Source organism: Aythya fuligula, chromosome 3, assembly GCF_009819795.1.
Source record: "Aythya fuligula isolate bAytFul2 chromosome 3, bAytFul2.pri, whole genome shotgun sequence".
NCBI lineage: Eukaryota > Metazoa > Chordata > Aves > Anseriformes > Anatidae > Aythya > Aythya fuligula.
Window position 1 is genome coordinate 102,762,777 of NC_045561.1, and position 14,131 is coordinate 102,776,907.

General features: G+C 37.1%; 1 protein-coding gene across 3 annotated transcripts in view; it reads right to left on the reverse strand.

The window, feature by feature from the left end:
- Window positions 1-14,131, reverse strand: part of KIDINS220 (kinase D interacting substrate 220) — a 71,200-nt gene that overhangs the window by 12,408 nt on the left and 44,661 nt on the right. For 2 of the 3 annotated variants that reach the window (XM_032185352.1, XM_032185351.1), the window contains exons 23-25: window positions 8,939-9,117; window positions 7,664-7,890; window positions 2,745-2,855 (exon numbers count right to left, since the gene is read on the reverse strand). In XM_032185352.1, the coding sequence (XP_032041243.1) occupies window positions 2,745-2,855; window positions 7,664-7,890; window positions 8,939-9,117 (517 nt within the window). The remainder of the gene's footprint in view (window positions 1-2,744; window positions 2,856-7,663; window positions 7,891-8,938; window positions 9,118-14,131) is intronic. The other variant, XM_032185353.1, reaches the window with a different exon arrangement.

A 14,131-nucleotide genomic window follows, 5' to 3' on the forward strand; every position in this document is an offset into this window, starting at 1 on the left:
GTATTTCTGCCTTCTTTCCAGATTTCTCCAAGTCATTTCTGATTCTGCATGTCTTGTTTTCAGTCATCAAATCAGTTACACACCTTGGTGCTCATTAACTATTTTACACAGTTGCCCTTTAAAAAAAAAAAGGTTATTTCATTACTTTACATACACCAATCCATTTGTTAAGACACAAGGAAAAAACATCTTTTATCTAGTGGCAGTGATCCATCAGTTGAGAGCTATCTAACTAGCTGGGTAAAATTATTGTACCTACCACCTATGGATAATTGCAGTACCTCAAAAAAAAAAAAAAAAAAAAGTGTAATACTGTTTCCTTTTAACTGTGCTTTCAATAAAGCACTGACAAGATGCAAAAGGACTGGGAGACATGGGACAAGAAGATACTGAGATAAGTAATCAAACATGGGGAAGACATCAGCTTCTCCAAAAAATACACTACAAGAAAACATTACCTCAAAGTCATCCCTTCACCCAAGGTACCTGATGACCTGGGAAAGAGAACTTTAGGGTAAATTCTCCATTGCATTTCCATAATTGCTAAAGGAAGGTTATGTGGAATTAAAAACAGCAGTTCTGGGGTCTGTGTTTTTCTTTTTTTTTCCCCCTTTTCATTATACAATGAGAATACTTTTTTGTAACAATTTACTAGAAGAAAAAAAACAAACAAAACACCACCACTGAGATCTAACTATAACTGTTGCCAAGAACTATTGGCAGCAATAATTAAGAAAAAGATTAAATTGTGTTAACCTCTTTGGTATTGGATTTTCCACCGATTCCCAGTTAGAATTAAGACAGAAATCCATAAAGAAGACACCTTTGTGCAAATACTTACAATAAAACAAAAACAAATCGTGGAAAAGGCAGATGTCAGCATTCTGACTCAAGAATAAACTTATTACCTGTAATTTTACTTTTAGTTTATTTCCATGAAACGTTGCTTTATATTGTGTTAACTGCAATCACAGAATAACAGAATTGTAGGTGTTGGAAGGGACCTCCAGAGACCATCGGGTCCAACCCCCCTGCCACAGCAGGTTCCCTAGAGCAGGCTGCCCAGGCAGGCGTCCAGACGGGCCTTGAATATCTCCAGAGAAGGAGACCCCACAGCCTCCCTGGGCAGCCTGTCCCAGTGCTCCGTCACCCTCACCGTGAAGAAGTTCTTCCGCATGTTGGTGCGGAACTGCCTGGGCTCCATTTTGTGGCCATTGCCCCTTGTCCTGTCCCCACAAACCACTGAGAAGAGGTTGGTCAAGTCCCTCTGTCTCCCACACCTCAGGTATTTATACACATTGAGGAGATCCCCTCTCTGTCTTCTCCAGGCTGAACAGACCCAGGTCTCTCAGCCTCTCCTCATAGTGAAGATATGAGGATATGAAGATATGAAGATACTGGGCCTCTCCTCCAGGCCCCGTATCATCTTTGTGGCCCTCCACTGGACAACAGCTTTATGCCACCAGCTGAAGTAGGGCTCAGGTGACAGAGCTGACTGAAACAAGAAGCACACAGCTAGAATCTAAGTCACAACTGACCAAGTCCATTCTCCGGTCTGTTTAGCTACCACAATACTCACGAGAGCTACTGAGAAAGGTAAGGGAAAAACTACAGGGAAAAATGTACTACATCTTAGAAGTGAAATATTAGCTCTTAAATTCATTCACGAACTACATTAGTTTTCAACTACTCTATTTGCCCACCAAAGCCACTGATGCAGTGTTAGTGAACTGCAGTTAAGATTAATGCAGACTCATTACTGCTGAAAAAGCAATGAGATGCTAAAATTTCCACACCACATGACTACTCGTTTACCATTGAGGGGTCTGTGGGTGAAGCAAGCCCCTCATCAGCATCCTCCTTGATAACATCCTAACAACAACAAAATATTACGGTTTGGGTAAAATAATCAAGGGCTAAACGAAAAATATGAAGTAAACAATGAATGAGAATGATCTCATAACAGTACAGAAACGACACACACATTTGTTTTTCATTAGTGATTAAAGAAAAGATTTCAAAACCTTTTGATAGTTTTGCTCAACGTATCAATATCCTAAAATTAGAGCAATTGACAAGTGAGGTTTTTACTGACTTTTTTTAAAGCTTTCTTTAGTTCTTAATTCCATTTGAACAACCATCTGTCAGTAAAATAAATACCGTTAATAGGAATTTATTCTATAGGAAGCTAGAAAAGTCTGTTCATTCTTCCCTTTCAATGGATAAAGCTGAATTATACTTACTTATAAAATCATGCTGTATCTAATGCACACTTAAGATTAAATGTATTTTGTTCCACTTGAATATTTAAAACTTTGCTTTTAACTTTGGCCTTCCAATTTGTAACATTCTTTACAACATCAAGGGACGTCTTTTGCCTTCTTCAGATATCACAGAATTCGTATTAGTAAATTTGAATATAAATTTACCAGCAGCATTCTTTTTCTTACAACATGCTGTATCAATTTATTATAGCACAGTTGACATGTTTATTGACATATTTTCCTGCCAATACTACAGGTCTTGATACCTGGATGTCAGAATTAGTTTTTACCTTTAAGTAATTTGTAAAGTTAAAACAAAATACATTTTAAATTGCACATTAATAACACCTTTGCTTATACTATTTATAAGATAGAGCTTGCAGTTGTCTAACACCCAATCATCATTAGTAACCTTCATTCGCATTACCCACTATATTTATTGTTTAGGTTAGTATTTGAATTATCCTTCAAAATACTTACTAGGCCATTGTTCTGATCTCTGGACAAACTCGTTTTTAGTGGTGGACGTGAGATGAGATGAGAACTGCCAGGGTAATACCTTGGCATGTAAAGATATGGGGCAAAGAATGGCTATGGAAAAAAAAAATAAAAATGTAACAAAAAAGGGACAAACAATTACACAAATCAAAATGTAATAATAAAATAAAACTTATTTCAACAAAGCACATCCTGTAGTTGAGTTTAACTAAGTGAAAAGAGCAATTATTAACAGCTTTCTTTACTTTTTGCATTTAATAGAAATCAGTCAAAAGCACTGGAGAGAGTTTTCCAAAACCCCTCAGCAACTGACCCCCCTCTATTCCCTTCAATGGCAGTGGGTGCTCTGGCATGGGCTGCTGGAAGAACAGAACTGGACACTAACATCTGATTTGAAAATGTGAAAAGGATTTACACTTAGGATATTGTCACTAATCTCTGAGCTACTGAAATCGAAATTAGATTCTCAGTGAAATTCAGAATGTTTCACAGGACAAAATAATTATACACAAAAAATTGGATACGTAAAAGCATCACTAGAGCTTCCCCTGCTTATGATAATCAATCTGGAGTGTTGTTGTTTTTTTTTTTTTTTTTTTCTTCTTCTACATATAATAGACTTTAACATTATAGCAGAAAATATTTAGGCTTTGTTTAGTTAGGAATATGCCTGTGTGTGTTGTTCAATACAAATACCATTTTAAAGTAAAATGTTAATTATCATAAAACAAGTATCAGAAATATTTTTAAAAAACAGAAACATTTTGTTTCCCACAAATACAACCTAACTCTAATCACACTTCTTGTAACCAGGTACCTTTTTATCCCTTTTTACTAACAAACTTCAAGAAAACATACACTATCCAAGTTTTAACAGTGTATCAGTGTAAGGGGTCCAAATGAGGACTCAGGCTATAAATAAAGTCACTTCTAAGAGATACAGGGATCTCAAAACTACAAACACACCTCCTTTTGAATAAAGCACTCCAATCCTTGAAGTGCTGAAATTAATTGTATGAACACGTTTCCTGAAATCCACTCGCTACCCACTGGCATGTGATAAAAATACGTGTGCATTTGAGAATTTGGTAATGCATTTAAGAAGTGCTTCCCTAATATTGTTAAAATTTTGTTATCTGTGAATTTGACCTAGGTTTTGAAATAAAGACCTTAATTTCCTTATCAATTTTCAGTGGAAAAAAAGAATCTTCAAACTTGAGGATAAGCAGAATTATAGAGCCTATAATTGGAAGGCCCGTCTGGATGCCTAGCTGGGCAGCCTGCTCTAGGGAACCTATATTGCTATTCATTCATTGCCCAGTTCCTTAAAAAGTTTTCAAAATATATTTTCATACATAACATTTTAAAATTGTATTATCCAGCTATTTAACAACAAAAAAACACATAGTATTTTGTTTGTGTTTCTGCACATGACAAGATTCTGAGTAGTCTACTAGACCAAATTCACTGTAGTCTAAATAATTTTATGACTTGATGGCCAATCTACGAGGGAGGAGTAAAATATACTGAAGTATTCCACTTTGGATTTATCAATAAGGACAAAAAACAAACAAGCAAAGAATTCTGCGTTCAGAAGCAGCTGTAAATGAATGGAATTCCTGTGTACAACAGTTAGATGGCATATGCTACAACTCTGAATAATTATGACAAAATACAAACTGTTCCCTGTTCTTAGCTGCAAGAGGTAGGCTTTGGACTCACCTGTATACAATTACCACAAAAATTTCATATGCTCTTCCAGCATACAAAGTTAAGATGATATGCATTGTAATCATTAGTCTAACTGTGGGAATGTGTTTTTGTGTGATTTTTAGTTTTACTTGGATAGGTAAGAGAAACAGTATCTAGGCTTTGCCATACATTTACTGGCTGGTACAGAGTGATTCAGAAAATACAGATTTAAATTTATTTCACTTTCATAAGGCACATTCTATGGTATGTCGTGGAAATAAAATCATTTTCAAAAAAAGTTTATGTTACTTCTTAAATAATTAAATGCCTCAGTTTTCCATTAACAGCTTAAACCACGTGGAAAACCAACAAGGCATGAGAGACTTAATTATTATACTGCATCCAAGTGCCTAGCTCTCACAGCAAAGACAATCCTCTGAAACATCGTCAGCACCTGCTTGTTGGTTGCGAGTCATCAAGCTACAAAGCAATGAAAAAAAAATTTCCAATAAGGCAATTACACCATCATTTTTTCACAATTTCTATTTATGCTTTGTGCCCACTTCAGCTGCTTCACTGCTTCCAAACTGTGGAATCAATTCTCCAATATAAGCCTAAACTCTGCAGTCTCAAAGTATGATAATACAGATATCATGAAAATGTGAGATAAGTATAAATCCATGTTGGGCATTAACCACTGCAGAGCTGTTCTCCAAGTCTGCACACAGCCTATGAAGCATAAGCCTGGCCAAGATACCAAAGAACTTGCCGCTGTTCTGAAAAAAATAAAATAAAATTCACCCATAAAGTCTAGATCCTGCTCAGGAAAATCCTGATTAGACCTGCCTACTGCTCTGACCTCTCCCACAGGAATTAGGATGTCAACAATGGTTTATGAAAGCAGCAATTTTGGGAAGCTGAACTTGAGTCCAACTTGTGGCCAGGGAGCAAGACAGTAATCTGCACACCTCGATCACAGTCCAGTACTGAGAGCCAGAGGGACAAGTTGAAGAGCTGCTGAACTGGACTGTAATCCTTCCTTTACAGCTATGCACACAGAGAAAGGGGCTTTACACCAAGAACAAGGAGATTATGTGACAGGACATTCAAGAACCGTAACACAAGAACATCTGAAGAAAAAAGCAGAAACATACATAATAATAATAATAATAAAAAGTATTTCCTGAAAATAAGCAACCTGAGCTTCTCCCAAGAGTTCAATGTTTATTTTTTTCTCCCTAAGGACAAATGATTGCTTACAGACAACTAGACAGGAACCATTTGCTGTTCAGAAAAAAGGCAATGCATCTATACCAAGAACTTAAGAGCACTTTGCCATAAAATTCAGCCATTTCCAGAGCAGTATTTGACTCCATTGTGTTTTGGCATACAAGTACCCAAGACCTCTCTTAGACACTTCTACTATACTACTGGGGAGAGCCAATTCTTCTATTACTGTTGTTTTATTAAATACTATTCTTACAAAAACCTGAGAAGTGAAATGCCATTTAAAATCCTGAAGAAACTGACTTTTACTTTAAGTTTTCTACTATTATAAAGTTCTCCTCATTTATCTCAGTATACAGCATTCATGACAGCGTAACTCCATAGAAGAAAGTAATAAATGTGTTTGTGTCAATATTTGAAAGTGTGAACCACTAAAAATGATTATATCCTGGAAGAACAGTATAAAAACCCAGAGACAGGCCAAAACAGAAACATTTTAGTCTTAAGTAGGCAGAAAGGTAAAAAAATAAATAAATAAACATACCTTTAAGTCCATATATGCACATAATAAAAATGAACACGTAAACTGCTTGTAAGAACAGCTATGACTCTCTAATAATTGGTTTTGTAGTGATTATTAGAGGCATAAAAACACACAAGTTTCAGTTGTGTATTACCACACACTGTTAACCTTGTCATGTACAGTAACACAGACAAAAACAGGACTTCCAATTAAATGCTCACTTTAAGAAAGCTGAGTTACTATCAAGAGGAAGATTCATGTGATAAGCATTGATCAGTACTGGACTACTTCAAAGAATGTGTCGCCGTAAGTTATTTTCAACAAAACAGCATATATGCTCAATATAGTATTAAAATAAGAATAATTTTAGAACAGATAAAAGGTTCTGTGCTACACGTACCCTTTTCTGCCTTACTAACACTGATTTAGGTAACGTTTTTTTTCCAGATTATTAGCTTGAACATAACCTACTATCAAACAGTGTTTGTTAAAGCTAAGGGCATTTCTTGTATATAGAAGCAAGCCATGAATTACATCAGCTTTCTGATTTTCTTTTTCCCTGATAGCATTACAAAAAAGAAGAAAAAAAAAAAAACAAAAGTACTGAATACATTCCACAAAAATAGAAAGCAACGAATTGTGGAATGTGCTCAGAGTTTAAACAACTATAAACAAAATCACCCTAAATAGATCAGTACTACAAATTTTAATACAAAACGCAACTAAAAAAGTATTCTTACTAGCTGTTGTCTCATCTAATAAGCAGATATATACCTCAGCAACTTGGAACAATGTTTAAAATAGCTCATCTTACATTGTTTAGATTGAATCCCACTATAACTACATTGTTTATATTAAATCCCACAATACAGTGAAGTATTGCAACTTTCAAGTGAGCTGTGCACAGGACTATGTTTTCTAATGCCCACAAAGAACTAAAAAAAATGTATGGTTTATGTAATTTATTTTAATTCTTTTAAACTAGTGCAACTTTGGTTACAGGAAAAGATCCCAAAATAAGAGACAAAGGGAAGGCAGATGTCTAGATATATTCTTGTGATGTAGTTCCTCACATGAGTTTCTGTATGTTTTAACTTGTCACCAAGAAAAAGCCAGAATCTCTTCTAAATACTGTAAGCAAGTATAGGACTGCACAGTTTACTACTCACGAAGTAATAAATAAATAAATATCTACAGCATCCTACCGAGTCACGTCTAAAAACAATTTGACCTTTTTTCCCCTTGCGTATTTTGTTTTTCTAATGCAATTTAATTTACCACATTTCTCAATGATACTACAATGACTGAATATTACTGTGAAGTTTACCAACTTTGGGGCTTTCGAACAAAACTCCATTTCCAAATATAATTTGCATGGTCTTTTAAATATTTTAGAGACTACATCTGCAATATTACCAGATGAAATGAAAAGAAAGCGAGTTGGTTCTCAATTATTTACCCGATTGTAGAATGGATGCTGAGGTCCTGTCATACCACTATAGTAACTGCTATGAGGCTGGGGTGATAAAACTCCGCTGTTGAAGGGTCCGTTGAACGAGGTTGTAGAAGAGCAGGCTGATGAAGGCTGGCTGAACAGAGATGTTGCTCTGGCAGGTGCCTCATGTAGAGGCAATGTGGGATAAGGAAGTCCTCCTATATTCATTTGATCCCTTGCAGCACGAACATCTGAAATAGAAAAAGGAATGAGATTTAGCTTGAAATATTTGAAAAAGTTCTGATTTGTTTGCGAATTGTGTCCAGGTCTGGGCCCCCTGCTACAGTAGAGATGTGGACAATCCGGAAGGAGTCTGAGGCCAGAAGGCTACCAAGATGATGAAAGGACTGGAGTACCTCTCCTTTGAGGAGAGGCTGAGAGCTGGGACTGCTCTGCCCAGAGAAGAGGAAGCTCAGGGGGGATCTTATCCATATCTATCAATACCTGAAGGGAGTATGCAAAGAGGACAGAGCCAGACTTTCAGTGGAGCCCAGTGCCAAGACAAGAGGCAATGGTCACAAACTGGAACACAGGATGTTCTGTTTGAACACCAGGAAACACTTCTTTACTATGCAGGCAATAGAGCATTGGCACAGAAACCATACCTGAATTCAGATCCCGCTTAGGATACTGTCATACCAAGAATTCATAAGGATCCTGCTTTAAAGATCTAGTTTTCTCTAAAACTTTGGCATCTCTAAACAAGTGGACATGTTAGGATGCCTTAGCCTTACTCCAGACCCAACAGCAATCCCTAAGCAGTGCCATACTGTAGGTCACAGCAGTTCACTTCAGCAGCAAGTAGTCACTGAACAGAGCATTTCTTCATACCAGCACATAACTCGATCTGATTTCATTTTTGAGACTGCAAGCTGGTTAACAGTAACTCGTGAAACAGATAGCGTATAACTAATGATACTTGCTCTAGGAATAGTTTTTCTACTAATATTGTGTAATACAAAGACAGCGTGTGCTGTTTTTCCATGACTGCTAAAGCTATCTTTGACTACCACTAGCACCTTGCCCCTTTTAAAGAGATGCTTTGGTCTTGTATGATTTGGCCTTTACAGAAAACCTATAGTGAAACTGAACAGCTTGGTTCTGAAGTCAAGGTCAGATGACAGGAAGGTCTGATCTGATGAACAACTCAGTATTCTCTGTAATATGCAAAGCAGTTCCACCTAAAATAAAAAGAAATGATGAAACTGTCACTTTCCGTTTATTTGAACGCATACTAACCTGCAATGATTTCTCGTAGCTTGGGGTCTAAGTTGACAGTACATGGCAAAAATGTTCTTACATCACGTGCTACAAGAACAGGTGTTCGGGAAGATAAAAATACTTCAAAGTTCCTTATATCTCCATCAATTTCAAGCAGAGGTTCAACATCTTTAGTCGTTGGGATATTCTTTGAAATTCTGGTTGAAAAAATATAGATAAGTAATAAACAAACCACATTGGAGTCTGACTTTCATAGTGAAATGCTATAGAAAAAAGACTGTTCCGTACAGTTGCAACTGTTCTCCTGTTTGCTGGAAAATTAAAAGAATCCATAAAAACCTGCACTGTCTTCAGAAAGAACAGTTTAACATTTTCTATTATGAAAAAAATATATCAAATTTTTAAGTAGTCTGATCTAACTGCAAGGTTCAGAGAAATCTCAGAGAAGCCATACAGAAGACTAAAATCAGATCAGGAATTTATAGATCAGTAAAATCAAATCCAAAGTAAGGGCAAGTTAGCATGTGTCAGCATTAACCTCAAACATTTATTCAAACTAATAAATAAATTAGGAATTCCATAGTTAAAATTCTAACTTTTAAACTAATATCTCTTTCAACAGGAAGGGTCAGGCATCTTAGACGTTAATCAGAACCCAACAGTGAATGATTTCATAGTAGAAGAGAGGAAAAGAGAGTACCTGCTTTTAAATTATTCACCTTCTTAAAAAGGCAAGAAGTCACATGTATACAGTAACAGAGGAGAACAACAAAATAGTCAGACGTGATCAATATGATGGACTCTTGATGTATTACAATTACTGTCAAGGAATGGAGGTGGGGTTATGTTTTTTTTTTTTTTTTGTAAGCACTAATATAAAGGACAGTTTTATGGAGAAGCAAGGATAGGTTTTTAATTTTTCTTTCTTTTTAGGCCAACACAACACAACAATTCTGAACGAAGTCTATCATCAGCTGAATTATTGTATTTCACATTTTGTTAGCTTTTTAAAAACAAAGATCTTCTTTCAACTTTATTTTAGGTCCCCTATAAAGGGTACTACTTTATGTACCGTGGGATTATTCCAGAAATAACAATGGCAGATTTACACAGAATATTTAGTATTAAGAGAAATAAAGGAACTGAGGATCAGTGCTAGATGTTTGAAGTAAGTACAACTCTTTTACATGAAAAATGTATTTTAATCGTGTGCTAATCCCTCACTCTAATCTTTTAGCATAGTACAAGACTGTACTAAAAGTAAAATTAACGCATTCCTGTCAATTTTACTAGGTATTAAAGAAAACACCTAGTCTGAATGGACCACGTACCATACATGGTCCTACAAATAACTTTATTCATGATGATATTACATACTTTTACATTGGAGAAGTAACCAAGTATAAAAGCAGGTGTAGTCTATTCTAACAAAAGTCCTGATCCTGCAAATCATTATGAGCTGCACTTCAGATAGCACTGAGATTATTCACATTCAAGGTGTGTAAGGCTTCAAGGGCTCCAGCCCTAGGAGAACAGAAGGTGAAGTTTCTGTAGAAAGAGAAACTTGAGACTCAGAAGTAGGTTACAATTTCAAAGAATAGGAACAGTTCATGTTCCATTAGCATTTTTAAAAAAGAAATAAATATCTAACAGGAGTTAAATGATCTTCACAGCAATGAATGAATGGTCAAAAGACAAAAATTTAAGAACATGGGCAGTATCAAGGTAAAACTTGTATACTCATATTCTGAGAACTGTCTATTTTACATTAATATCTAGCTGCTACCTTAGGATTTTCCATTTTGCCTTATATCAAAACTATAATTAAACTATAAACATTTTAAATCAAACAACATACATCTTAAAAACTGGAACATTAACACGCATTCCAGTTATTCATATTTACTTTGAGCACTCTAGGCAAGAATTCTCATTTTGCCAGTTTTAAACAAAGTCAGTTTTTAAGGCAGGGACCGAAGAGTTAAAGAGTGGCCTAGTTCAACACTTAAATCCAGAAAATAGAATGCCGAAAAAGAATGTGACACAGATTTAAATAAAACACACAGCTGATGAATCACATGAAACAAATTAGCTGAATTTTAATGCCAGCTCTACTTAAGGCTGAATGTGAACAGTGTTCTGACTACGATGAACAAAGCCACTGTTCAGAAGCCAATAGCCCACTGCTGGTGTACAGATTGAAGTCTCTATTCTAACCCCCTGAGCTCAACGGCTTAAGCTATGTCTTTGCAAGAAATATTTATGTAAATGATAATCTTTTGGCAAAAAGCCACCAAAATCATATGTGCCTGCACTTCTCAGATGAAGAAAAAAAAAAAAAAAAGGCTAGCAGGTAAAGAACTTTAAGGGTTGCTTTTGCTAGAATATAAGCACACAGATCTAAAACTTAAGCACTATGAACACCTTATTCTCCTTTTGGGGATAGATTTTCCTGAAGCAAAAAAAATTACTCTTAAAATCAGAAACATCAAAAGAAGTATCAGTGTTGCTGAGTGTCTGCTTCCATGAGAAACTACTTGAAATTACAAGAAATGGGACTAAAACAGAACATCACATTGACAGAAGTAAAACTTAACACCTCATTCCGTTATGCCTCACATGATCTTTCCATAGGTAGTTAAAATCAAAAACTTTTCAGTATGGATTAAGTTATACTGCAATAACAATGGGTTATTTCTTGATTTTTTTTTCCCTCAAATAAAATGATTTATTATAAATATGCATAGATAAATCATCTCCCATTCAAAAGACTGTGAATTTGCTCTGCTTTCTAGTTCTGGTTCATCTTACGTTTCCGTGACTGACTTGGAAGATCACCACCATGGTCCAACAGCACCGAATGTTACCAGCACAATCTACAGGAAGATGCTAGGCTGCCAGGCTGTACGTGACACAGCCTCCCTTTCACCATCTGCTGCTGGAGGTGGTTGCCACCCCAGGATGTGACCCTGCACCACCAAGCTAGTTGGTGGTCAAAAGGCAGAAGGATTGAGCAGCCTAAGAGTCATGGAATCATAGAATATTTACGGTTGGAAAAGAACTCCAAGATCATCTGGTCCAACTGTTCCTATACTCCCAATGTCACCACTAAACCATGTCCCTAAGCACCACGTCCAGCCTTTCCTTGAACACCCCCAGGGACAGTGACTCCACCACCTCCCTGGGCAACCCCTTCCAATGCCTGACTGCTCCTTCTGAGCAGAAATGTCTCCTCATTTCCAACCTGAACCTCCCCTGGCACAACTTGAGGCCATTCCCTCTGGTCCTATCACTGGTTACCTGTGAGCAGAGGCCGACCCCCAGCTCCCCACACCTTCCTTTCAGGTAGCTGCAGAGAGCAATGAGGTCTGCCCTGAGCCTCCTCTTCTCCAGACCAAACACCCCCAGTTCCCTCAGCCGCTCCTCACAGGACGTGTGTTCCCAGCCCCTCACCACCTTTGTAGCCCTTCTCTGAACACATCCCAGGGCCTCCATGTCCTCCTTGTACTTGTTGATGCTGAAGGCCATGCTGGGCCCACATTCCCTGTTCGGCTGGCTGTGCCAAGCCCCCAGGTATGCCAACAGGCTCCATCCATCACCTCTTCTCCCCCTGCCAGGGGTTTCACTGCCTGAGCTCCAGGCCAGCTCGGATACAGTGCAACTGGGTAAGCTGGGACCTGGCTGCTGCAATTAAAGCTGTGGGAAGCCTCACTGGGTGCTACCCCTGCCTGGGTCAAGAACTGCCTTCAAGTTCAAGCCTCTGCCTTTGGTCCTGACCGGAGCAACGTCTATTTATCTTGGTCATCTTGACCGTGACTTACTGAGTTCTTCCTGGCTTGATCTAATACATACCTTGTGGCTACAGACCTGCCTGGTGATCACTGGACTGTTGCTGTCCCTGGTCACAGTAAGGGAACACACGCTTTTCCTCCTGTTTGGGTACCACAAGACTGCACCCCTTGCCCGTGAGGACAACATCCTGCCTGAAGGTGAATACAAAGGCATCCTACAAGTTCCTCTTCACACACCTGAACATTTCTCAGCTTTTTACGGCAGCAAGTAACCAGGCAAATAAGAGTCATTTAACTTTTGCACTCCATAAAAAGCAACGCACCTAATTAATTAAAAATATTAAGCGGCAGAGAAACAGAAGGCACAAGCAAGAAGGCATGTCATGTTTTATTTATTATGTGCCTTTTAAGTTTTTCTCTCAACACAGTTTAAGACAAAGCTTAAAACAATGAAATTATTTCTCTTTCAAAATGACACAGACATTTTTTCCCCTATAGGTCTGATGCTAAGAATAAACCTTGAAGATTTGGATCACTCTGGAATGCAAGATAAAAATTTTATGGTTAACAACCTGATAATTAGATATCTGATCTCTTAATATCTAATAAACTGATACTACAAATATAATGCTTTGCTCTGAAGAAGTTATTTATCCTATTCTTCTCAGATCTGCTCAGAAAAGCGATGGTATCTGCTATCACAGGGGTGTATTTCTTCTGGACTAAAAGCTCTCACACAAAACACTCCATAACATCTACAGTACTAACATTGTATTAAGAATAGAGCTGCAAGTATTTTTTTTCTAACTGCAACAGATAGTTTGGACGTTGAAAGAGAACATTTGTTCACATACACACTTGTGTAAGAACAGGAATAAAAAAAAAAGTCATCATGCACTCAACACTAAAAGGGAATCAATGCTTTATTTTAATAAAGGCAGAAAAGCTTTAAGTTCGACACAGCTATCGAGACAAAAATTATAAACCCCTCAGTGCATATTAAGTAGTACAGAGACTTCACTGAACAGATGCAATAGCTATTTAAAAACTCCTATTACCATAGGTATTCAGGAAAGCTTTCTTTGCAAAACTAAGTAACCCATCCAAGTAACAGCAGATGAAGCACCTCTTCTAAGCGCTCTGGTTTTGATCACTTGAGAAAGAAAAAGCATTTTGATCCTTATAAGGCTGATATTTATTGATCTGTTAATCTGCCATACTCAATATCATGCTCCACCACTGAGCCATATTACAAAGGTCTGATTTTAATTCAACTTTCCACAATATTTCTTTATCTTTAAAGTGTTAATACAGCTACAAAAGCCTGAATTCATTCACAACTTCACAGTGCTTATTTGAATTAAAGACAAAAGATTATTTTTTTAAATCAATATATTTATTACACATAAAAGCAGCAAAA